This window comes from Oryctolagus cuniculus, chromosome 13, assembly GCF_964237555.1.
Source record: "Oryctolagus cuniculus chromosome 13, mOryCun1.1, whole genome shotgun sequence".
Lineage (NCBI taxonomy): Eukaryota > Metazoa > Chordata > Mammalia > Lagomorpha > Leporidae > Oryctolagus > Oryctolagus cuniculus.
The window spans coordinates 1,040,045-1,066,757 of record NC_091444.1 but is presented as its reverse complement, the minus strand read 5'-3'; the positions used below and the strand labels follow the sequence as shown (position 1 = coordinate 1,066,757).

The following is a 26,713-nucleotide window of genomic DNA, read 5'->3' as shown; positions in this document are numbered from 1 at the left end:
GCACATCCTGGTCAGGTCAGCGAGATTTCATCACACTTGTCAGAACAGCATGCAATTTAAGGCTTATGAATTCTTTATTTCTGAAATTCTCCATTTCATATTTTTGGACTTTAGGCTAAACTAAAATTGTGGAAAGTAAAACCATGGATAAGGAGGGGAATTAATGTATGCAACAACTGTGTAGGTTATGTCTGGCCCCTGTACAGGACTAGAAACTCACTTGATACCCATATTCTCAGAAGTGAATGAGATCTGGTTGTATTCCTCAGCCTATGCTAATGTCTACTAACATCACAGGCAAGAAATTCCCCGAGAACACTCTGATGCATTGGATACCCTAACTGCCCTTTAAACTATTACTCCAATCTCCAAGACTGGGAACATACAACCCTGCACGCAACGTGTTCACTCCCTCACCCCCACCCTCCACCCCTCACCACAGTGTTTACCTTGAACTGGGTAAGTCCTCCCATAAACTTCAATGATTGGGCAATTGAAGAAATATTCACAGAACATGCTGGTATCAATAGTAGCAGACATGAGAACAATGCGAACTTCAGGATAAGCCTGAACCACATCACGCAGTACTACCAAAAGGAAGTCAGTCTATTAAAATACAAGCACAAATGAAAAAAAGTGACATTAAAATGTTTATACAATGAGATTTACCTACAAGATGTTACACAGCCATCAAACAACAGTGACATTCATTTTCTTAGGTGATTGTACAAACCCAAGAAAAAGGGTTACAATGAGATATAATAACAATGAAAAACTGTTGTGGCTAGATAGCCGTGGGGATTAGAAACTAATGTTTTTTGGGTAGGGAAAAAGAAAACATTAATGAGAACAATAAATCTCAGAATTTCCAATGTTCTGTTCTGGATTTTATCCCCACTGAGACTAGTTACCAACACACCTCTCTTATATGACATGTTTGTCTACTGCTCATTTTTCATGCAGTCATCTGGATTTTTCTTTACTGATCTGTACTTTGCTAATGTAATAGAATCTCCTGACTCCTGGTTTTCTTTAATTATCTTTCAAATGGACAAATGATGTTAATGTAAATATAGAATGATGCACCAATCTTTTTTTTTTTTTTTAAATAAATTCTTTCAGAAGGTCAAGGACTACACTGCTCAGTGGAATAGGCATCAGCTGCCTGTACCTACTACTGAACACATGAAACGTGTCTAAACTGAGATGTGATTTAAGCATAAAGAATACAGATTTTAAATGTAGATACCTAAAAGCATTTTTAAATTTTTGTTTTTAATTTCATTTGTATTTTTCTGGGATAGATGTAGACCTTGTATCTACTGGTTTATTCCCCAAATGCCTAAAACAGCTAAGGATGCGCCAAGCTGAAGTCAGGAGCCCAGAACTCAATCCAGGTCTCTTGTGTCGGTGGCAGGGATCCAAAAAACATCCACTGCTGCTACCCAAAGTTGCTATTAGCAGAAAGCTGCATTCAAAGTAGGAGAGCTGAGACTGGAACTGAGGCCCTTCAACATGGGATATGTGGGTCCCAAGTAGCGTCTTAGCCGCTGTGCTAAACGCTCACCCCACAGTTTTTTAAATTGACTATAGATTGAAAAATTTTCAGCTGTAACAGGTTAAATAAAACATAATAAAAATAATTACCCATTTCACCTTTTAAAATGAGCTATTAGAAAACTTAAAATTACTTATGTGGGTCACATTCTGTATCTATTGGACAGTGCTACCTAAAAGATGGTTAGTTAAATTCACTACTTAGAAGAATTCTAAAATCAAGGGCCAGAGTTATGGCTTAACGGGTAAACTTGCCGGCTTCTCCACTTCTGAACCAGCTCCCTGCCAATGTGGCCTGGGAAAGCAGCAGAAGATGGACCCTGCACATACAGGGGAGACCAGATGAAGCTTCTAGCTTTGGTTTGGTCCAGCCCCGACCGTTGTGGCCTTTTGGGAAGTGAACCAGCAGGTGGAAAGTCTCTCTGTCTCCCTCTAACTTTGCCTTTCAAAGTAAATAAATAAATAAAAAGGGGGGAAAAATAGAGTTCTAACATTGTACTGACATTTAAGTCCTTAATCTACCTGGAGTAAATCTTTAATTTGGTTATGAGGTAGGGATCCAATTTCTACTATTCCTACTATTCTACAAATGACCAGCTGTTTCCAGTCCCTTTCCCAGTGATCAACATCAAGGCTTTAGAGTATTCAACGTGTGCTGTGGTTCTGCACTCTGCATCATTCCATCAGCCACACTATTAACCTATAACCACACTGTCTCCATTACTCCTGCTTCAAAGTAGGTTCTGACATAGGCAAGGTAAGGTGCTCCAACTGTTTTTCTTAATTACTGGTAACTTTTGGCCATTAAGTCTTCCCAGTACATATTTATAACAAGTTTATTAAGTTTTATGGAGAACACTGCTAGAATTTTGATTAGAATTGCATTGAAAACTGTGAATAAACTTGGGGAGAACTGATATCTATATGGTATTAAATCCTCATATCCATGAACATGATCTCTCTTCAGTAAGTTTTGTAGTAAACTTTAATTTCTCCTGTAGAGGTTCTGAATGCCTTTTGGTTGGATTTATCCTCAGGAATATTACTCTTCTGTTTGTTTAACAATCTCCTATTATTTGTAATAATTTGTCCACAAGTTCTTTGGGGTTTTCAGGTAAAGTAAAAAATTTAAGGCTACTTGAAAGGAAACAAAGTTTCTATAAAGGCCTTTTTCCATTTTTTCACTGTGAATAGTACATTAATAGAGACCTGAGAACTTTTCAAGAAAAGCAAATGCAATCATAGATACTAAGCCTGTCAAGTTATTAAGAAACAAGCTTTCAAAAGACTGTGAGTGACAAAAACATGCAATATTTGGTCCTACTGAATGACTGGATTTCTGATTCAAAAGTCAGGACAAACCAGTGTTATTCACTTAGCTCAACAACAAACATAAACTTTTTGCCAGAACAAGACGATGAACAATATGGCAGTGAAAGTGTTTTCTCAAAAGCAGCAGCTAGCTGACCGCTGGGGCAGCAGTCCCTTTGTGTGCTTCCTCTTGAGACAGGGTACATGGAGTCTGTGTGTGTGATGACACAGGAACAAGTTTTTGCTTTAGTGTAGAAAGTTGCAGCTCTATTACTATACAATAGTAAGTTTCTTTAACACAGGTTTTGCTAAAAGCCAAATGAGGGAAATGTAGGCAATAAATTACAGTTTCACCCTAGTTCTGGCATGATCATCACTAATATCTGAAGAGTAGAGCTGCAAAACATCCAGAGGTGCTGCCAATCACAATGAAATAAGGCCTAAGCCATAAACGGTCATAAACATCCCTCAGCTCTTCACAATCCTGAGTTGTGAGTTCAGTGCCTGAATTATCCCAGCTCTCAATGACCACTGCAGATACACTTACTCTACAGGAAAACAAAGTTACATGTTTTTTAAAAAAAGCATTCAACACCTCCGCCACTCAAGTCCACGAGTTGTCACTGCAGACAAATGAGACAGGCAATGGGGAAAGGTAAAACGGAGCCAGCGCTCCCCCTGGTTCCTGCTGTTCACTGGTCCCTCACTGTAAACTCATTACTCACATTTATGTCTCGCTCGTGTATTTCATCCACAATTACATGACTGATTCCTCGAATGCCTGCTTCTAATTTCCTTAGGAGCACACCTTAAAAAGAAGACAGCAACAACTGGAGATGTCATGTTAATCACAGAAAAGTACGATACAGGAAAACTAGAGCAGCACATCTCTAAGTAACTACGTCAACTAACTCCAGCATTTCAGGAAACTAAATTACTCAACAGGTCAAAGTACAGGTTGACGTGCATTTCTTTTTCACTTATTTCATTTTCTCTGAACTACAACAACTACCAAGAACACAGTATTCTCCATGAACAAAAAATGACTAAAGGTTCCATTTACAGAACTGTTCGACTGGCTCATTCATTCCAGCCACACTGTTTAGCTACTGTCTTCTTATACTTTACCATGACATAAACCCCAAATGAAACCACAACACACAGTACTGACCCACAGTACAAAACATGATGCTGGCATGAGGGCGGGGAAGAATGGACTCAAATCGCACACTGTAGCCACAGCTCTTCCCAGGCTCCTCCCCTCGCTCATAGGCAACGCGTTCTGCCACGGACACCGCGCTGATCCTCCTGGGCTGAGAAAGGGAGAACACGCTTCAATTTTAAGATTACTGTAATAAGTCTATCCCATCACCAGCCCAGCAATTTAACAGAAATAGTAACAACAGTGATTTTTTTTTAGTAAGCTCCGAAATCCACTTAAAAAAAAAAAAAACCTTCAGTACAGAAAATATTACCATTCTGTGTCAAGACAATTAAAAATACTGCTATCCCTGTTGTAAGTAAAGTCACTGGTTTCCACTGGTCCCAACCAGTATGCCCGATTTGGGAGCTGAACCAATCTGAAGCCAGGAGCCAGGAGTTTCTTCCAGGTCTCCCATGTGAGTGCAGGGGCCAAAGGACTTGGGCCATCTTCTACTGCTTTCCCAGACCATAGCAGAGAGCTGGATTGGAAGAGCAGCAGCCGGGACTAGAAATGGCGCCCAGATAGGATGCCGGTTCTTTAGGCTGGGGCTTTAACCTGCTGCACCACAGTGCTGGCCCCTCAAATACATTTTAAAAAAGTGTTGTTGTGAAGGACTGAGCTTCTGTATCTGGCCATCGAGCAGAGTTCTGCTACATACTCAGGCCATGGTATCAGAAAACATTTCACTAAAGGTACAAATACAATCACAGTATCTCCTGGGCCTTTTCAAACAGTTGCTTTATTGTACAAGCAAAAGGCAATGTTCAAGTCCACTATTACCCTTGTTTGCTTCTTCTGTCCTTCCCAATTTTTAGCACTTCTACTACTGCTGGATTCTCCAAGAATGCCCTACCCATCAGGACACTGGACACCGTGACTCATTTCATTTGCTACAAGGACCAAGGACTGGATTTGTCCCCTTGGGGCTACATTTAGCTTTGCTTCCAGCCATCCAGTAAGAGATTTGGGCAGGTGGCAGGCAGCCTCTTCCAGAAGCAGTTGTATTGTAGATACTGCCCCACCCCCAACACAACTGCTGAAAATGCAAAGCAGCTATGAAAGAACATAGATGGTTACAAATTAACCTAAGTGGTACCAAAACCACCACTATCAGAAGCCTTCTGCTACATTCCATTGAGTATGAACAGAACATTAACAACAAACAGCAAAGAAACAAACACTCATGTAACCTCCTTCCTGTATTTTGTATGCTTTTCTGACTGATCAGTTTCTAGATTATTTGAGAGGCAGAGAGGGAGGGGGAGAAAGTAAAGGCAGGGAGGGAAGGAGGAAGAGACAGACAAGGACAGGGAAAGGTCTTCCATCTACTGATTCACTCCCCAAGTGGCCAGAGTGGCCAGAGTTGGGCCAAGCTGAAGTCAGGAGCTTCCTCCAGGGGCCCAAGCACTTGGACCTTCTTCCACTGCTTTCCCAGGCCATCAGCTGGGAGCTGGATCAGAAGAGGAGCAGCTAGGACTGGAATGCTGGCACTGTGGGCAGAGGCTGAACCTACTATGTCACAGCACTGGCCCCAGTTTCTTGATTCTTTACAACAGCCCTGATTTTAAAATAAATACTAAAGAGAGAAGTGCTTCTTTCATTCATAGTTGATTCTGTGGGAAATCAATGCAATTTTTCTGGAGGGAAGTATGGCAAAGTACATACAAGGCAAAATATGCATACCTTTTGGAACTCCATATTGAGAATTAATCTCTATGTATACAAAGATTATGATGGAAATGTGTATTATAAAAAAACTATGCGGCTCGTGCTGCAGCTCACTAGGCTAATCCTCCGCCTTGCAGCGCCGGCACACCGGGTTCTAGTCCCGGTCGGGGCGCCGGATTCTGTCCCGGTTGCCCCTCTTCCAGGCCAGCTCCCTGCTGTGGCCAGGGAGTGCAGTGGACGATGGTCCAAATGCTTGGGCCCTGTACCCCATGGGAGACCAGGATAAGTACCTAGCTCCTGCCATCAGATCAGCGCGGTGCGCCGGCCATTGGAGGGTGAATCAACGGCAAAGGAAGACCTTTCTCTCTGTCTCTCTCACTGTCCACCAAAAAAACAAAAACAAAAACAAACAAAAAACACAAAACACCAAAAAACAAAACTATGCATAGATTTCAAAATTTGTTTGCAACAAATACCTTTTCATTCCATTATCCACAAACCTCCAGAAGTACCCTTGTATGTACTGAGATCTCAGATGGGGGAGCCAATCTAAACAGGACACTCATTTGTGTTTCATATACACCTTGCATATATAGTCAGAAAGTAATTTTATACAGTACTTCTAATACAGCTGCACTTGACTATAACCCAGCACCTGAGGTCAAGTGTGGAGTTTTCTACTCATGTGTCAGTGCTGAAGAGTTTTGGATTCTGAGCGATTTTGGATTAGGGATGTTCAACCTGTATATTTTTTAAAATCTTAAAATCTTATCAATTTTAAGAGGCAACATTCATTCTTTCAGTAATTTCTTCAGGCCAAAACTCCAACTCTCACATGAAATACTGACACTGATTGTAAAATGTATCTCAAGTTCAGAGATGTAAAAACGCTCACAAACATGCGTATGCTTAGTATGTGGCACCCGCACATTGTTTATTGCCTGAAGGTCCGTGACCCAACGTCCAGATTACCATCCACACTTCCCTGGTGAGAGGGTCTAAGTCAAAGCCTGAAACTACCCAAGAGCTGGCGTCCAGCTATCTGGCCCGCAGAAGCTGAGCTGCGCCGAGACTGCTTGGAAAGGCTGGCAGTTCTTCCCTAGACACATCTGCAGGCAGGTGCTCTGCTAGGAAGGCGACGTGCTGTTGTTAAAAGGAAAAGTCCTGAAGTTTGACTGCTTGGTTTCCATTTTTAGTATCACTACGTCATGAGTTGACCTTCAGCAATTTATTTAACTTCTCTGCTTAACTTACTCACAGAGAGATATTAAATAAAAATGGTGCTTACAACTTCAGGTCACTATTAATTGCAAATGAGTTACCATAAAATCAACTGCATACAACAGAACCTGGCATACAGCAAGCATTCGGTAAAAACTAACCATTACCTGCTTTGCACGTTTGCTCAAATGGGTTTTTGCTCAATATTAAGCTCATGTGGGATAGATAAGGGCAGATGTGGATGTGAACTTAAGGAGAGGAATCTCATTCTTGAGGCTGTTGATGTGGCATGAGTTAAGCTGCCACCTGCATCACTGGCATCCCATATGGGTGCCGGTTTGAGTCCCAGCTGCTCCACTTCCAATCCAGCCCCCGATAATGTGCCTGTGAAAGCAGCAACAGATACCCCAAGTGCTCGGGCCCTTGTACCCACATGGGGGACCAGAATGAAACTTCCAGCTTTGGCTTGCCACAGCCCAGCCACTGAAGCCATCTGAGTGAGCAAGCAGATGAAAGATCTCTAACTCCGCCTTTCAAATAAATAAATTATTAAAAAAAAAATCTCATTCTTGAGTTTGACTTGAGGTCCAAAGAATCCCTTTAGTCCAAGGTCCAGTGTAGCTTACCAATGCAAGATACTAATTTTATGTATGTTCGTACTAACTTTAAAGGATCTCATGTTCTAACATGCTCAGGGCCTTATGTGACCACCAAGGGAGATCAGTCAAGGAAAAAACATGGAAGATCTGGTCTCTAGGACTTCTATACCTCCTGGCTGGTTTGCTGCTTACCTGGGTTACCACAATGTTACATTCTGCTGCCCGGCCACTCTGGATAAAGTCATCTAGAATGAACTGGGGAACCTGTGTGGTTTTGCCACATCCCGTGGCCCCTCGGATGATGACAACTGAATTTTGACTAATTGCATCCAGGATTTCATTTTCAAACTTCTTCACAGGCAGCAACGTTCTCTCCTGCAAGACCTGTGTTTGAAAAGTCATACTTCAATTTCCACCCACACGCAAAAGCATCAACTGTCGTGATCCTTTAAAAAACTGCCCTGTTTAAACTTAACTCCTTCCCACTTGGGTCAGCACTCAAAATATTTATTTTCTTCATTAAAAAAGTGCTTATTTCTATCTGTATTAGAACTGCCTTTCTATTTCTGAAGGAACCTATGGTTGTCGCCTCACCCTTATTTACCTGTTTCCCACAAACATTCCGCATGCATTATCCTTTCCTCTAAAACTTGTTACATCATGTTTACATAATGTTAAATTACTATCCCAAATATTCCCACTTTATTAAATTACGGTGAGAAGCGAAGTTTTTTCCCAGGCCCTCCCAGTAACTACCCTCAAAGGTAACCAGGACTAGCAGTTTGGCACACATCGTGCTCCACTCTCCTGCCTCTCTCCGCAATGTACAGGATCTCTGGGAACCACATGTCTGAACGCTTCAGACTTACTGACTGTAAGTCCTGATCCTGCTCCAGCTGGTACATTAACTCATTCTTAAGGTCCATGCTTATTTGTTCTGGAGTGGCCTGTGAAAGAGAAGGCAAGAGTGAGCGAGAGCACATGCTTCCACTTCAAATAGTACCTATGTTTACACTGGAGAAATATCTCAAGCACAACGCTGCACTCACATAGGCCAGGGGCCCCTCGTCAATGTTGCTGCTAGTCCAAGGATTCCAATTTGACTGTGGAGGAGACCAAGGAACCACACCCACTTGGTTTTGTCGCTGAGATGGTTCAAAGTGAGCCAATTTGCCAATGTTGAGAACCACTGGCACAGAAGGGTCATCAGGCTATCAAAAAATGAGAAAAGCCAAAGACAGCAGCATTAATTCCTTGTTGAATAACAGACATCCTATAAAAAAGGCACACTAAAGAGCTGCATGCTTACCGGGGGCACAACTTCAAGATTCAGCTCTTGAACTGTGTTTTGCAGCTGAAGTTCTAAATCTTGAGAGAGGTTCACTTTGTAAGGCTCCACCTACAGACAGAGACTGACCATGAAAACTCCACGACACACACACGGAGCACCACTCAGATCTGATGTTAAGGGACACAGGGAATTCAATGTTCCTACACTGACAGCCAGGGTCTCCTCAGCGAGATAACTGCTTCAGGGACAGGTCATTCACTGCCCACTATAAACAGCATTACAGCAAACACAGATAATCAGTAGCATGGCCATTCTCATGTCTCGAGTATTAAAAGACTTCTTCAACTATAAACATTAGACAAACCCTAAAAAAATCATACAGTATTTCATAGGCTATTAAGACTCACTGTCTCAGGCCAGCACCGAGGCTCACTTGGTTAATCCTCTGCCTACGGCACCAACACCCCGGGTTCTAGTCCCGGTTGGGGCACCGGATTCTGTCCTGGTTACTCCTCTTCCAGTCCAGCTCTCTGCTGTGGCCTGGGAAGGCAGTGAAGGATGGCCCATGTGCTTGGGCCCTGCATCTGCATGGGAGACCAGGAGGAAGCACCTGGCTCCCGGCTTTGGTCGACGCAGCACTGGCCGTAGCGGCCATTTAGGAAGTGAACCAACGGAAGGAAGACCTTTCTAACTCTGCCTGTCAAAAAAAAAAAAAAAAAAAAAAAAGACTCACTGTCTCAGGGCCAGCGCTATGGCGTCGCGGGTAAAGCCACCACCTGCAGTGTCGGCGGCCCACTCGGGCGCCGGTTCAAGTCCCGGCTGATCCACTTCCAATCCAGCTCTCTGCTATCGCCTGGGAAAGCAGCAGAAGATGGCCCAAATGTTTGGGCCCTTGCACCCACAAGGGAGCCCTAGAGGAAGCTCCTGATCAGCCCAGCTATGGCAGTTGTGGCCACTTGGGGAGTCAAACAATAGATGGAAGACCTCTCTCTCTCTGCAACTCTGCCTTTCAAATAAATAAATCTTAAAAGAAAAAAACACTCACTGTCTCTCCTTCTTTCTTCTTTGTAAGCCCAGAGTAAGGTTCCACCACTCCAAGATGATAGAGCTGTCTGACAAGAGACAGGGCACAGGACTGTGCTGCCAATTTCTTATTTGATCCGTGTTCACGTGCAAAAATCCCTACAATGTAAGGTCAGGGTTATCAGATAGAGGAGAAATCTCCTCAGGAAAGAAACAGCTTATCACAAGCAACCCGGGGCTAACACACCAAAGTACAGAGGATGCCATGGGTTTTAGTTCTTTCACTCCATCTGCTAACCAAAAGCAATTCCATAACAGCTTATTAACTAAACTGCCAACCATTTTAACAACACACTGAAACCAACACACACACAAATCAACATTATGAAACCATACAAAGTTCTTATTATCATTTGGCATTAAAACAGAGGAAGAAAATAGAATTAAACTTTTGAAAAGCAAATGAATCTAAAACAATTGGGTCCAAAGTGGCTACTCCTAAGCTTGGAAAAATATTAGACCATTTCTTTCAATTTGCAGACACATAAACTGAGACTGGAGTGATTTATTCAGAGCCACGACACTTCTAAGTATCAAAACCAGGTAAAGGGTCTGGTGTTGTGGCACAGCAGGTTAAGTCTCTGCCTGCAACACTGGCGTCCCATATGGGCTCTCGTTCAGGACCTGACTGTTCCACTTCTATCCAGCTCCCTGCGAATGCACCTGGGAAAGCAACAGAGGATGGTCCAAGTGCTTGGGCCCCTCCACCCACACTGGACACCCAGAAAAAGCTCTGGACTCCTAGCTTCGGCCTGGGCTGGGTCAGGCTGCTGTAGCCATTTGGGAACTGAACCAGTGGATGGAAGATCTGTTTCTGTACCCTCCTCTTTTAACTCTGCCTTTAAAATAAATAGGAGATAAATCTTAAAAAAAAAAAAAAAAAAAAAAAAAAAAAAAAAAGCCAACAACCAGGTCACACAGGGCTATTTCCTTACCTTTCAAGCCTAACACACTGCCTGCCTCAAAATTATGCCCAAGATTTAAAACCACAGGCATCATATTCTTCGGGGTTATCTATCCCTTAAGCATTTCCTCAGGGTTATTTCTCACATCTGCTCCATGCCCTTATGATTACATTCCAGACAGCCACTTTTTGACTTCTCACTTTTCACCCTAGCTACTTTTACCTGAATGAAATCTTTTACGCAAAAAGAGGAGAGTACTTTAAATTTCTTTGACACTGGCACACTCTTCCTATATCTCACTTTTTAATACAACACTAGCATCACCTTTTTTCATGTGTAACCATGGAGATTGGGCTGCTATTTATATCATTACAAATATTCTAAAATAGAATACATGCTGTAGGATATCAAAATATGACACACAGGGGCCAGTGCTGTGCCACAGCAGATAAAGGCACTGCCTGCAGTGCTGGCATCCCATATGGGCGCCGGTTCAGGTTCTGACTGCTCCACTTCTGAACCAGCTCTGACTACGGCCTAGGAAAGCAGTCGAGGACGGTCCAAGTCCTTCGGGCCCCTGCACCCGCAAAGGAGACCCGGAAGAAGCTCCTGGTTTTGGATCGGCACACCTCTGGCCGTTTTGGCCAACTGGGGAGTGAACCAGCAAATGGAAAGCATCTCTCTCTGCCTCTCCTTCTCTCTGTGTGTAACTCTTTCAAATAAAAATAAATCTTAAAAAGGCCACACCAAAATATACTACTTTGGCCATTTATAAGATGGCCAGTCTGAGAAACTACAGATAAATAATTATGTCTGCAAGGCTGTCCTTTTGCAAAAAAAATTTTCCATCAATTAAGGAAATCTGTATCTACTTTCTACATAGGAAAGATCTTTTCCCAGAAAGAAGAGACCGGGGTCTGAAGCCTGGCAGCTGCTACCTGGGAGCCGTCACCAGCATAACAAGACCACCTTGCTGCAATGCACATGCTCCTCCCCCTCAAAGCCAAATCCCAGTTTGCTTATTTAGCTCTGTGTTAGCGTCAATGTTCAGCCCTCTTTTGAGGCTCGAAATCTACATATTTCCCAAAATTCTACAACTAAGTTCATTTGTTTTTCTTTTCCCCGTTAATCTACTGTCAAGTTCACTTCACGGGCTAAAATTATTATCAACTCTTTGGAGGAAAAGAGTAAATTTAGCACATTCCTACAATGGATCTTATATCATGTACTGTTTTGATCATACAGCTTACATGTATGTGGCTCAAGACTTTAATGTGAAGATTTTTCCTGTACACAGACTTAGAACATCAGGGAAGCAGTAACACTTACTTCTGCCCAGCTGCTTGATATAAATGGTCATTTCTGCAATAAAGCTCCTGTAACAACATATACAAAAAAGGTTAGGAATTTCACTGTTCGAAGTTACTAAATCCAGGTCTCCAAGTCAGGCAGGCTTTCCAACTGCTTAGGCAAATCACAGAAAGAAAAAATACTAAATATTTATTTGTATCCAATCCTAGAACGAATAAAGTTTAAACTTCATAATACATAGTATGGCACGAGACAGCTATGAGAAAGTTGATGAACCAATTGTTCATGAAAGGAAAATGCAAGGTTTTAGATTCTCCGCATGTATTTACTTACTCTTATTCCAAAGGCTTGAGTCTAACATTCAAGGAAAAGAAATTTTTGACTTAGCTTGGAGCCAAGAAATAAATTAGGCCTCAAATTCTTCAAATTATGGTTATCTTAACATTCCTGTGCAGGCCACCCATTATCTCTTAAGGTAAACTAACATATGCAAACTCACACATGCACATACAAACACTCTGGCTATCAGTGGCTCTTGAGACAGGGTTCTGGTATCTGCCTGCAGTTGGAAGCAGCCATTGGTAACAAAAAAATTTCGTCTATTTATCTCATATTTACTTAAATCAGGTCTAGAGGACACACTTTTTAACATTATGGCTAAAATTGCTAGCAGGCTCTCAGGATGAATCAAGGTTTTTGCAAAGGAAAAACGGCCTTCTGAGAACTACGCATTCTGGTCCTCCCACTGCTCAGGTACGATCTAGCCTTGACTTTGTGCTGCAAATCAAAGGTTAGGTGAGGCTTAAAAAAAAAGTTAGGTTCCTTCCTATACCTCTTGTGAACTGACCTTCAGGCACAGCGGCTTCAGGGGTCAAAGGCCACTGGCTTTCAGGGGAACAACATCCACCCTTTCATTAATGACACCGATGCCAGTATGTTTCTCAGCCAGGCTTAAAGTCAGCACTCAATCTCATTCTCCTCCACCTGGGGGAACAGCGACACCAGAAGTCAGTTTACAGTAGTTTCCCATGTGATTGCTTAGTTCAGCCTAAGCAGCAGCACATGTGTCTGAATACAGACCTCTGGTGTTGCTGTCTATTCCGCCCTGAAAGAAAGGGTATGTGAGGAGCAGCGCTCTGCTGGCTCCCCCCATCGTCTTTGCCTCCTGCATTGTTATGTCCTGAATTCTTTGCTGATTTTCTATCAGAAATCAGTAAGATATGGACAGCAAAAAATGTTTGCAACAATGAGATTCAGAGGCACTTCATGTGCCTAAGTCATCAGGTGAAATCAGTTCAGAAAAACATGTTCAAGGAGACAAATTATTCACAAATGGATCCTTGCTTTAAAGCCTCAAGGTTTAAAAAAGGCTGACAGTATTGAAGAATTCAGGACTGAACACACAGTAGGAAGCAGGGAGAATAAGTCTCTGAGCATCAATTTGTCCATAATGTCAGTTTCATTTTGGTAATAATTTTTTAGGGCTGCATCCAAGGGACACCACTTTGATTTTTCAAGAAAAATGCCTTAAATTTATTCGGAATAATTTCACATAATTAAGGATCACAAATTCATTCATTCAGATTTCCATGAAAACCCTCCCTTCCCTTCCAATAAAAGCACAGTGCCCACCAGAAGAATCTAATCCATATGAGCCTTCCTGGGAGTAATAATGACTACACCCTGGAACGCTCTCGGGAAGAACAGCAAGCAGGCTGAGAAACATACTGTCACTGAAACAGCTTCCCTCACGTTGTCTGCTAAACTGAACAGACGAAAATACGCTAAATTAATCCACATACGAAAACTGAGCCTGTCTTCCTTCAACTTCACAATAAACACTGAAATTTCAACAACAAAATTCTTAGCAAGCTGGCAACCTTCAAAGCTGGAATTAAATCTGGACCTAAATGCAACACAATCTACTTCTGAGACTCAGAACCGTGTGTCTAATCCAACCAATTACAGAAATAAACAGTACTCAGAACTACCTCTAAAGGTACCACAGCAAACAAAAAACATTTCCGGCTGTTTTTAAGCCTATTAGGAGCAAACCACTGTGGCTATAGTGTTTTCCCTGGAGTGCAGCTAAGATCACAATCAAAAGTGAAAACGACAGTAATCGCACATTACAAATCAATTACAACTCTGGGTAAAACAATGTATCTTGGAGCTGGCATTGTGGTGTAGTAAAACCACCCCCTATGATGCCGACATTTCATATGGGTGCCTGTTCAAATCCTGGCTGCTCCACTTCTGATCCAGCTTTAACATACACAGAAAATAAAACACATTCAACAACAAATATCCCACACGACCAACTTACTACAGAAGGAGAAGAGTGAAACAAGCAAACCTGTTGTGATCAGGACCCACTTGGGTGTACTTATATTCTCCCTGGATCTTTTCCTTCTGGAAATACTGGTTCAGACGAGCCTTAGCATTTTCCAAGGTCCAGTTTCCATGAAGCCCAGCATTTAAATCCACCTCTTCGGATTCTAGAGTCTGTAGGATAACAGCAATTAAATTCAGCTGTGCCAAGTTTAGTTCCTTCAGGTACTGAATTTTCTAACATTATCTTCTTTGTGCCATCCCTTGTAATACAAATATTCATTTGATAAGTTTCTACCCCTACTCAAATTGAACTAGAATCAGTTTTAACTGCAGCTGAAGACCCTACTGCATCAATAAACCAGTAGTTAAAACTCACATATTGATTTAAATTGTTCCTAAGAAATGACTAAATTTTGTACTTCTGACACTTAAATATGTTAACCTTGCTATGAACTAAGACCCAGTTTCCAACCCCAGTTGTACACAAGGGACAGCCTTACCGCCTGGACTTCTTGTTCCTCCTTTCTCGAGTAGTAGTCCTTCAAGTTGGCTCCCCTGTCCCAAGTGGGCCCAGGAGCACCATAGCCAGATGCCCCAACTCCCGAATTATTTTCTATTAAAGAAAAAAAATGACTGTTCTCTTGATGAATCAAAATGTATAAAAATCCTAAATATGTTAGAGTTTTCCTAATTAAATTTTGGCACTTCATGCTTAGAAATACAAGGTTGCAGTTATTTGGGGAGTGGCTTGAAATGTTCACAACTTACTTGAAAATTACCACACCACTGCAGTTCACATCTACACTGCAAATCCCAAGGCTGAGAGGCACAGGAAGCTACTTCACTAGCGAAGGGAGTGAATGACAAGCCAGCATCTATCACAAATACAGCTTTGTCTTCAATGTTACACATGCGACATCACATTAAAGGGTAAACTAGTCACTGCACAGGACCCCGAAAAGAAAGCTAACTGCAGAACTGGTAAGATTCACAATGAGAAAGCAGCATAACTAAAAATAGCAGTGACTGGTCATTCACTTTATTGAAGATTTATGCATGCTTTTCCTTTCATTTACTACTCAAGACAATCATGTGAAGACGATATTACAGACTTGGGCAGTTTGACCAAAATCCTAACTAATCTACTCGGCAGTAGACACCTCACTGAAGGCTATTCATATTCTTTGAACCTAATGTTCTAGATCTATGCAGTCATAAATAAATCTAGTAAAAGCTAAAAGCACAGTCATGCTACACTTTGTAAGAAAATTTAAAGGCTTTGAGCTGTCTCTTGCCAAGTTTTTAGCGGTTATTTTTGCTACGTCTTAATCACATGTACAAAGTTCCTTACCTGCTTTGAGAGCCAAATGTGGAGGAAGTGGTCCCCCCATGATTGCTGGTAAACCGCCAGCATTGGCTGTATTGTTAGGCATATCAGTCAGTGGGGGCAGAGGAGGTGCGATCTGTAAGAGAAGAGCCACAGCAGTGTCAGTGTGTCTGCCTTCACAGGGACTGGACAACCTTCCAAGGTGTCGCTCCCCCTCTTCGTGGAGGAACGACACAGGACCCTGCGCTGTTCTTTCGTCTGCTCGGCCCTCCCCGGGTTTGCTGCTGGTTCTTCCCGGGTTGGCTACTATCCCTTCCACCTCCGTGGAAGGGCAGTTCCCCCTGGCCACATTCCCCACTTCTGCAGGGGAGCGGCACACCGCCGGCCGGCTTTTCTCGGGGGCTGCACAGGTGTTCCTTCAGCTAGATGTTCCCCTTAGATGTTCCTGGTGCATGCCGTCTCTCTCCTCCTTTATAGTCCTCCTCCGCCAATCCCAACTCGGCTGCCCACACGCCGAGTACGCTGCTCTCCTCCAATCAGGAGCGAGTCCTACAGTTTATTGGTTGAACTGGAGGCAGCTGTGTGGAAGCTGTTTACTTCTCTCCCAGCGCCATATTGTGGGAGAGCAGATGCATAGAATAAGTCTTAATTCCAGTAACTCAGTCCAGTCCGGTTTGCTCCCCACACAAGGAGGCCCATGTGTCACATCTCCCTTCACACCACATCATTACCATCTTGCTTCAAATGTTTATAAAAACCATCCAGCTCTCAATTAGGCAGAAAAAAGGACAATAAAAATTCCTCAATCCTTCACCAGGAAATTATATATTACAGGGATGCAAATATAACTGCCCTACAAAAAGTGGAATTAGTTTACTCCATATGGTTAAATGACTATACTCACTATCTTCATGAATATACTCCACACAACAAGAATCTTTCAGGAGCTGCCACATGCTAGCTATCATTCTAAGTACAGAAGATCCAATACCGCAACAGGCAGATGAACAGTCTTCACAGAGCTATGCTCTGATGGGGAGAGCAATACAACAAAGTGCATAATCATAATATGGCAAGCAAGAATGAGGGGCGGAGGGTGAACCAACAGCAAAAGGAAGACCTTTGTCTGTCTCTCTCACTGTCCACTCTGCCTGCCAAAAATAAAAACAAAAACAAAACAAAACAAAAAAGAATGAGGGGCCAGAGCTGTGGCGCAGCAGGTTAATGCCCTGGCCTGAGGCGGCGGCATCCCATATGGGCGCCAGTTCTAGTCCCGGCTGCTCTTCTTCCCATCCAGCTCTCTACTGTGGCCTGGGAAAGCAGTAGAAGATGGGCCCCTGCACCAGCATGGGAGACCCAGAAGAAGTTTTTGACTCCCAGCTTCGGATCAGTGCAGCTCCAGCTGTTGCGGCCATTTAGGGGAGTGAACCATCGGATGGAAGACCTCTCTCTTTCTGCCTTTCCTCTCGCTGTGTAACTCTGATGAAAGAATGAGAGAGAGAGAGAGAGAGAGAGAAATAAAAGAGAAAAAGAGAGAGAAGGAAAGAAATACAGAAGCAAAGAAGGAAAGAAAAAGAATACCACAGAAAAACATAAAGCAGGGAAAAATTGAGAATTCATTGTTTAAAGTGAACGGGTAAAGTTGCACTTATGGTAACATCTGCAAAAAGACATTAAAGGGGGAGGGCAACCAAGAGCATTCCAGAGAGAACAGGAGGGTCCTGACAAATGCACTTACGTACACTCTACACATTTAAATGCTGACCTACATGAATTGTAATGACTCCTGGGTCCATTAAATACGTGTTCCATATCTAACACCAGCACAACCATGTTGATGGACATTTTTGATTGTAGTCAATTTTATATAAATTAGAAACAACACTGCTCAGGGATAGTGTTGTAGCATGGCAGGTAAGGCTTCCACATGCAACACTGACAACCCTTATGTGCACCAGTTCATGTCCCAGCTGCTCCACTTCCCATCCAGCTCCTTGTTCATGGCCTGCAAAAGGCTCTACATAAGACTCAAATGTCTGGGCCCCTGCAACCTAATTCTGAGACCCAGATGAGGCTCCTGGCTTCATGCTGGCCCAGGTCTGGCTGTTGAGGCCACCTGGGAAAGTGAGCCAACATAAGGAAGACTTCTCTGTCCCTCCCTCTCTCAAACTCTGCTTTACAAAATAAATATCTTAAAAAATCTTAAAAAAAAAAAAAGGTAAGAAAATAATGGTGTTAAAAAATCAGGGCTTGGGGCTGGCGCCGTGGCTCACTAGGTTAATCCTCCACCTGCGGCGCCGGCATCTCATATGGGCGCTGGGTTCTAGTCCCGGTTGCTCCTCTTCCAGTCCAGCTCTCTGCTGTGGCCCGGGAGGGCAGTGGAGGATGGCCCAAGTGCTTGGGCCCCTGCACCGGCATGGGAGACCAGAAAGAAGCACCTGGCTCCTGGCTTTGGATCGGCACAGCCATTTGTGGGGTGAACCAATGGAAGGAAGACCTTACTCTCTGTCTCTCTCTGTCTCTCTAACTCTGTCAAACAACAACAACAACAACAACAACAAAAACCCAGGCTGGTGATGTGGCGTAGTGAGCTAAGTCCCCACCTATGGTGCTGGCATCCCATATAGGCACCAGTTTGAGTCCTGGCTGCTGCTTTACTTCTGATCCAGCTCCCTGCTACTAGCCTGGGAAAACAGTGGAAGATAGCCAAAGTGCTTAGGCCCCTCCTGCACCCATGTAGGAGAAATGGAAGAACTTTCTGGCTCTTGCCTTCAGATCAGCCCAGCTCTGGATATTGTGGCCATCTGGGGAGCAAACCAGTGGATGGAAGATCTTTCTGTCTCTCCCTCCCTCTCTCTGTACTCTGCACCTCTCAAATAAGTAAATCTTAAAACAAAAAAATTGCCAAAATTCATTTGTACTTTGGCCTATTTCCTTTAACAAAATTTCATGAAAGTTAAGTTCCCGGGTTAAAAGGCAATGCACTTACAGACAGAGGAAGACAGAGCAAGGTCTTCCATCCACTGGTTCACTCCCCAAAAGGCAGCAAAAGCCAAGTTTGAGCCAGACTGAAGCCAGAGGCCTGGAACTCCATTTACATATCCCACTGAGTGGCAGAGATCCAATCTCTGGAGTTATCTTGCACTGCCTTCCTAGGCACATTAGCAGGAAGTTGAATGGCAAGTGGAGCAGTTGGGACTTGAACCAGCACTGACAGGTGATGCTGGCATCACAGGCAGCTTAGCCTGGTGCACCACAATGCCAGCCGCAAAAGGCAGAACACTTCAGAAAGCATCACACTGCTTTACAAAATGGCTGCTGACTTGCCACCAGGAGTATGTATGAGAACTTATTTCCTACTCCGGGTGTTACAGTATGTGACTTTTTATCCCTTAATTTAAACTTTTATTTCCATTTCATTTGAAAGGCAGAGAGAAAGATGGAGAGAGCTCTTCTACCTGCTAGTTCACTCCCCCAGATGAATCCAACAGCCAGCACTAGACCAGTCAGGAGCCTGGCGCTCAATCTGTGTGTCCCTCATGGTTGACAGGAACTGAAGTACTGAACCACTACCTGCTGTCTCCCAGGATAAGCACAGCAGGAAGCTGAATGAGAAGGCAGCAAGCTGGGCTGGCAGAGTGGCACAAAGGATAAGCTGCCATCTGTGACCTGGTATCACATGAGCCCCAGCTGCCCCACTTCTGATCCAGCTACCTGTTAATGTGCCTGAGTGAACAGTGCAAGATGGCCCAAGGGGTTGGGTCCCTGCACCCACAAGTGAGACCTGGATGGAGTTCCAGACTCCTGGCTTCAGCCTGGCCCCGTCTTGGTTATTGTGACCATTTTGGGGATGAACCCACAGATGGAAGCTTTCTGTTTCTCTTTCTCTTTCTAACTCTTTCAAATAAATGTTTAAACAACAACAAAAATAAAATAAAAAGAAAGAGAAAAGAGAAAAAAAAGAGAAAGAAAAAAAAGTTGGGATGGGAGTAAGCAAGGACCCAACCCAGGTAGCAGGTACCCTAAGCAGCAACTTAACACTGTACCACATGCCTGCCCAATATTATTATTATCATCTCTTTCCTATTCTAACAATATTGGTTACGATTCTTCTTACAGCAACCCATGGTTTTTGTATTTTCTTTGCACATTATTCTACCTAAACATCTTTCTGAGGTCATCGGAGCAATAAATAAAATAGCCTTGAAAGATGAAATGTATTGGGGTCAGCACTGTGGGTAAAGCCACCACCTGCGATGATAGCATCACATATGGGCCCAGTTCAAGTCTTGGGTGCTCAACTTTCTTATTTTTTTTTTTTTTTAAGATTTCTTTCTTTATTTGAAAGGAAAAGTTACAGAGAGGCAGAGGCAGAGACAGAGAGGGAGGGGTCGGTCATCCATCCATTGGTTCACTCCCCAAATGGCTACAACTGCTGGATAGAACAGTAGATGGAAAATCTCTCTGTGTCTCTCACTCTCTAACTCTTTCAAGTGAAATCGATAAATTTAAAAAAATAGAAAGAAAGAGATGAAGTGTCCTAAAATAAGGCAGAAGGCATTTGTTTCCTACCCAGGATAATTTTAAAGGGATAGAGTTTCGCAGGAGCTACCTAACTCTATGTTACACACTGTGTTCTCTGTAACCATTTGGGCCCACTCCATGTCATCCCAAAATGATGTGGGGACACGGGAACGTATGTAAACATGAAATTCTCGCTGCATGCTATGCTGCATTAGCAACATCTCAGACTCCCCTCCCCACCCTAGCCACAGTTCCTGTGCCTCACACTCTAACCCTCCACTAGTCCAAAATAAATTTCTCCCTAAATAACTGAGTGGGACAACTTCCTGTTCTCCAGGTGTGGAGAGAACTTTTAGCATTTCATACTTAATTAAAATAGTAGATGTGTGTGTATAACCTTGACACTGCTTAAGGAAAGATATTTGATAACATAATTGTCGCTCCCCCTCTTCACGGAGGAACGACACTAAACCCTGCGCTGTTCTTTTGTCTGCTCGGCCCTTCCCAGGTTTGCTGCTGGTTCTACCCGGGTTGGCTGCCGTCCCTCCACCTCCGTGGAGGGGCGGGCCCCCCTGCCACTTTCGCCACTTCCGCGGGGGAGCGGCACACCGCCGGCCGGCTCTCTCGGGGGCTGCTCAGATGTTATTCGGATGTTCCCCTTAGATGCTCCTGGTGCATGTTGTCTCTCTCCTCCTTTATAGTCCTCTTCTACCAATCCCAACTCTGCTACCCACACACCGAGTACGCTGCTCTCCTCCAATCAGGAGCAGGTCCTGCAGTTTATTGGTTGAACTGGAGGCAGCTGCGTAGAAGCTGTTTACTCCTCTCCCAGCGCCATATTGTGGGAGAGCAGATGCATAGAATAAGTCTTAATTCGAGTAACAGTCTAGTCCGAGTTGCTCCCCACAATAATAAACCATATATAAAATTTTAAAAGCGGGTCGTAGAAACCGGCATTGTGGTGCAGGGGGTAAGGCTGCTGCCTGAGATGCCAGCATCCCATATGGGAGCCAATTAGAATCCTGGCTGCCATACTTCAATCCCACTCCCTGCTAACGTTGTCTTGGAAGGAGCAGAAGACGATGGCCCAAGTTTTCAGGCCCTGGCCACCCACATGGGAGACCTGAAAGAAGCTCCTGGCTCTCAACTTGGATGGCCAGCTCTGGTCATTGCAGACATTGGGGATGTGTGTTTGCCTTTCAAACAAATAAATAAATCTAAAAAGAAAAATGTGGGTTCTAAAACAGTACTTAAAATATCAAAGTAATGGGGCTGGCCCTGGTTAAAGCCCTGGCCTGAGACGGCATCCCATATGGGCACCGGTTCTACTCCTGGCTGCTTCTCTTCCGATCCAGCTCTCTGCTGTGGCCTGGGAAGGCAGAAGATGGCCCAAGTCCTTGGGCCCCTGCACCCACATGGGAGATCAGGAAGAAGCTCCTGGCTTCCGATCGGCATAGCTCCGGCTGTTGCAACCACCTGGGGAGTGAACCAGCGGATGGAAGACCTCTCTCTCAGTCTCTATCTCTCTCTGTAACTGTCTTTCAAATAAATAAAATAAATCTTTAAAAAAAATACCAAAGTAATAATACATGGATTTTAGCAACTGGCAACATTCTATTTCTTTGAATTTCCTTTATAATCTTTTTGGTGGTCAAAATTTCGGCAATATATATTACACTATAAAAATGATGGCCTTTTAATGTAAATGACAGCAAAACAAGTATACTGACAATAAACAATTCAAAGACAGGAAAAAATGTAAAGAAATGTTATACTTTTTTTTTTTTTTTTGACAGGCAGAGTTAGACAGTGAGAGAGAGAGAGAGAGACAGAGAGAAAGGTTTTCCTTTTTCCGTTGGTTCACCCCCCAAATGGCTGCTACGGCTGGCACGCTGCGCCTATCCGAAGCCAGGAGCCAGGTGCTTCCTCCTGGTCTTCTGTGCGGGTACAGGGCCCAAGCACTTAGGCCATCCTCCACTGCCTTCCCAGTCCACAGCAGAGAGCTGGACTGGAAGAGGAGGAACCGGGACAGAACCGGCGCCCCAACTGGGACTTCTAGAACCCAGGGTGCCGGTGCCACAGGTGGAGGATTAGCCAAGTGAGCCACAGCGCCGGCCGAAATATTCTACTTATTAACTACTACAGAAATGCATGCAAAATTAATAAACTATCATTTATCTCTTAGGAAAACATTTTTAAAGACAAAGACTGTCAAAACTAGTGACTCTATCAATATAAGCACTGTGATACAGATACACATGGCTGAACACTTTGAAAACTTGCAGCACCACACTAGAATTTCTACTGGATATCAATACTCAGAGTGAGATTAAGGTGACTAACCTCCTACCCAAAACTGGTGACAAAGTTAAGCTCACCATTTCAGAGGATTCCATTCCTATGAATGAAACAAAACTCCAGTCAAAAGTCAACAGGCTGGGACAGGCGCTGGCCTGGTGATTAAGAGGCCCAAGTTGCACAAGGATGGCAGGTTCAGTATCCAGCTGTGGCTCTGGATTTCTGTAAAGCAAACCCTGGGAGGTGGCAGTCCTGGCTCAACTGGGTGCCTGCTACCTATGCGGAAGACCTGAACTGAGCTACTAACTCTAGCCAAACCAAGGGTTTTCAGGTGTGAACCATATGGCAGCTGTCTATGTCTGCCTCTCTCCCCTCCCCCACAACCCTCGCCTCTCTCCCCCCACAAGGAAAACAGAGAAGGTCTCTCCTGGGGAGTGAGCCATCAGATGAAAAAACCTGTCTTGTTCTATTTTTCAAGGGAAAAAAAAAAAAAAAATCCTGCTTGTTTCTATCTGATCTATTGAAACAAAAGGGCTTACTCAAGACGTAGATTAATATATATAGTTCCTATCAAGTAATATCAAACCACTAATTATTTAGTCAAGTATTGATTTATTCATTGCAAAAAAAATGTCAATTACCAATATGTGACTGAATGCTCACGCTTAGAGCAGAATGTACCTATGGACACTCCCGTGTATGGGCCTAAAACGGCAAGTAATAAGGAGCAGCTAGAGACAGAAAAGTAACGATCCAGAGCTAGCGCAGAGCACACCGAGATGCAAGGTGTTAAGAAAGCGGGATGTTCGCTGGGTTAAAGCAGAAAATACCACATGTGAAAGCAGAATAGATAACAGGTAAGAAGAAAAAATATTTTAATGTATCACAGATAGAGTTAACACCAATAACACAGAAATAGCTTAAAATAGAAGACCAAGAATTCAATGGAATGAGTAGATAATATAAATACGTAGTTCACAGAAAAACGTGCAGATAGCAGCTGAATACCAAAGATGTTCAACTTTACTCATTAGTACACTGAATACGTCAGACTGACAAACACACACATTAGTATTAAGATTACAAGTATCCATGGCCACTCCCCTCTAGAGGTCGCCAGCACACCTCTTCCTCTAAGTCCTGACAGTCAAAACCCTCTCCAGACATTCCCAAATGTCCACAGGGCGCCATAATCACCCCTGTTACAAACCACAACTAATGGAAATGCAGAAATCTCCACCTTCCCCAGAGAGGAAAATGACAGCAGCCTGCAAACATCACATATGCACGTATCCTGACTCAGCACTGCCATTTCACGCACTCTCTCCCACAGACACACTAGCAAAAACACACATGCACAGTTATTCAGGTTAGCACCATTTGTAATACTTAAAAAAAAAAAAGAGGTTTAAGAAAGAATGATTGAGAAGGTCAGTGTTTGGTCTAGCAGTTAAGATGCCACCTGGGATGTCTACCCACACTCCGTTATCAAAGTGCCTGGGTTCGAGTTCTGGTTCTGCTCGATTGCAGCTTTCTGCTAATACACAAACTGGGAGGCAACAGGTGATGGCGTAGGCAGGTGGTTCCCTGTCACCCACATGGGAGCCCCACAGTCCCTGACTCCTGGATTCTGCTGCATGCTTTTAGAGTGCACCAGCAGATGGGCATGCCTTCTCTCCCTCTCTCGGCTCTTCACACACAATATTTTAACGTTTGTAAAACGAGAGATGATTAGGTGGAACACAAAGATTTCTTAGGGCAGTAAAAATACTCTGTATGATAAGTAATGGAAGTCATACACAGCTGTCCAAACTCATAAAACACCAACAGTAAACTCCACGTAAACTACAGATTTCTCATGCTATGATGTTTGTATGGGTTCATCAATTCTAACAGATACATCACTCTGGTGATGACGACACTGGTGGGGGCTATGCTTCAGTGGGGCAGGGTATATGGGAAATCTCTGTAGCTTCTGCTCAATTTTGCTTGATAAAAATGCTCAAAAAAAATCTAGCCTTTAAAAAACAAAAACCAGGTGCCGGGTTCTATTCCTGGTTGCTCCTCTTCCAGTCCAGCTCTCTGCTGTGGCCTGGGAGGGCACCGGAGGATGGCCCAAGTGCTTGGGCCCCTGCACCCGCATGGGAGACCAGGAGGAAGCACCTGGTCCTGGCTTCAGATTGGCACAGCGCCGGCCATAGTGGCCATTTGGGGAGTGAACCCACAAAAGGAAGATCTTTCTGTCTCTCCTTTTCACTGTCTATAACTCTACCTGTCAAATAAAACAACAACAACAAACCAAGCCATTAACATCAACCACCAAGTATCTGGCAACATAGGCTAACTGAACACACTGGTATAAAGGTAAAAGGCAGCGGCCAGTGCTGTGGTGTAGTAGGAAAAACTGCCTCCTAAGGCGCTGGCATCCCATATGGGTGCCAGTTTGAGACCTAGCTGCTCTATTTCTGATCCAGTTCCTTGCTGATGCACCTGCGAAAGCAGGGGAAGATGACCCCTGCACCAAGTGGGAGGACTGGGTGGAGTACTGGGCTCCTGGCTTTGACATGGGCCAGTCCTGGCCATTGTAGCCATTTGAAGAGTAAACCAGTGGCTGGAAGATTCTCTCTCCGTCTCCCCCTCTCTGTAACTCTGCCTTTCAAATAAATAAGTCTTAAAAAGAAATTTTAAAAAGCAGATGGAGAGAAAGAAAAAGGAGAAGGCAGGAATAAAAGCTTTTTATAGGACCTAATATTAAAAGGGCAATCCCTAAAAACCAAAAGCATCATGAATCCTATCTACAATGATGATATAATCAAGGAGAGTCATTACTTCAAGTGTAGCTGTAGTGGGATAGACTTTTAATATGAAAAGAACCGCAAAACAGTGAAACTTCCCAACGACGACACTGGGGTGGTAACCCACAGTGCGATTTACCGCAGGAGGCTGCTGTTACGTGTACTGCTGAGTAGAGCAAGGGAGGGATTATGCTGGAGCACCACACCAACAGAAGCTTCTGGTTTGGGAAAAAAGGATACTCAGCTGTACGATGAGGTTAACTAAAGGCTCCGTAGCATCAGTTCAAACTCAAACTTTGCTCTATTATTTTTCTCTAAGCTTTGGGGGCCGGCACTGTGGCACAATGGGTTAATGCCTTGGCCTGAAGCGCCGGCATCCCATATGGGTGCTGGTTTCAGTCCCGGCTCTTCCACTTCCAATCCAGCTCTCTGCTGTGGCCTGGGAAAGCAGTGGAAGATGGCCCAAGTGATCGGGCCCCTGCACCCACGGAGACCCAGAAGAAGCTTCTGGCTTCAGATTGGCACAGCTCTGGCTGTTGTGGCCAATTGGGGAATGAACCATCAGATGAAAGACCTCTCTCTCTCTGCCTCTCCTCTCTGTGTAACTCTGAGTTAAAAACAAACAAACAACGGTGCTGGAGTCCAGAGCCAGGAATGCAATCCAGGTCTCTTACATGGATAGCAGGAAGCTGGAGTCAGGAGCCACAGCTGGGAATTGAACTCAGGCACTCTGATATAGGACTCCAGCATCTTAACCACTAAAGGGGGAAGCTAAACACCCCTCCCCCTTTAACTACACACACACAAAACCAAATCAGAGGTACCTGTAATGAAATAATGGACCTCACCGTGATCAACATTGGCTAATGACATCCTGCTACACACCTTCTATTGCAAACAATACTGCTCTTACCTCTTCCTTTCTGAATATGACCTGACAGGACCCAGAGGAAAGTCACCTACAAAAATCCAGCCTGGGAAACTAAGGAATAAATGACCCAGTTTCCAACAAACTAATTGCAATGGAAAATCAAACAATGAGAGGAAAGAGACAGAAACTCAAGACAGGGAAAGCCTTAAGAGATAGCAACAACTGCAGTATATGCATATCATATTTACATGATTAAACTAAAATTAATGAAAACAGTTTCTGTATCTATGAGAAATTACTCTTTTACTTGTAGGTTTCATAATAGCATTGTTATGTTCAGAAAAGCACTATCTTGGCCGCCGCCGCGGCTCACTTTGCTAATCCTCCAACTGCGGTGCTGGCACCCCAGGTTCT

At 43.8% G+C, this 26,713-nt stretch overlaps 1 protein-coding gene across 2 annotated transcripts in view; it reads right to left on the bottom strand.

Annotated features, from left to right (window-relative positions):
- The window catches only part of DHX9 (DExH-box helicase 9), a 52,229-nt gene that overhangs the window by 16,782 nt on the left and 8,734 nt on the right, over positions 1 to 26,713 (bottom strand). Inside the window, exons 4-15 of one of the 2 annotated variants that reach the window (XM_002723805.5) lie at positions 15,836 to 15,947; positions 14,985 to 15,097; positions 14,507 to 14,655; positions 12,169 to 12,215; positions 9,897 to 10,033; positions 8,870 to 8,959; positions 8,610 to 8,771; positions 8,430 to 8,507; positions 7,753 to 7,944; positions 4,040 to 4,181; positions 3,594 to 3,676; positions 450 to 606 (exon numbers count right to left, since the gene is read on the bottom strand). In XM_002723805.5, coding sequence (XP_002723851.1) covers positions 450 to 606; positions 3,594 to 3,676; positions 4,040 to 4,181; positions 7,753 to 7,944; positions 8,430 to 8,507; positions 8,610 to 8,771; positions 8,870 to 8,959; positions 9,897 to 10,033; positions 12,169 to 12,215; positions 14,507 to 14,655; positions 14,985 to 15,097; positions 15,836 to 15,947 — 1,462 coding nt within the window. Of the gene's footprint in view, positions 1 to 449; positions 607 to 3,593; positions 3,677 to 4,039; positions 4,182 to 7,752; positions 7,945 to 8,429; positions 8,508 to 8,609; positions 8,772 to 8,869; positions 8,960 to 9,896; positions 10,034 to 12,168; positions 12,216 to 12,997; positions 13,135 to 14,506; positions 14,656 to 14,984; positions 15,098 to 15,835; positions 15,948 to 26,713 lie in introns of those variants that run through there. The other variant, XM_008252556.3, reaches the window with a different exon arrangement.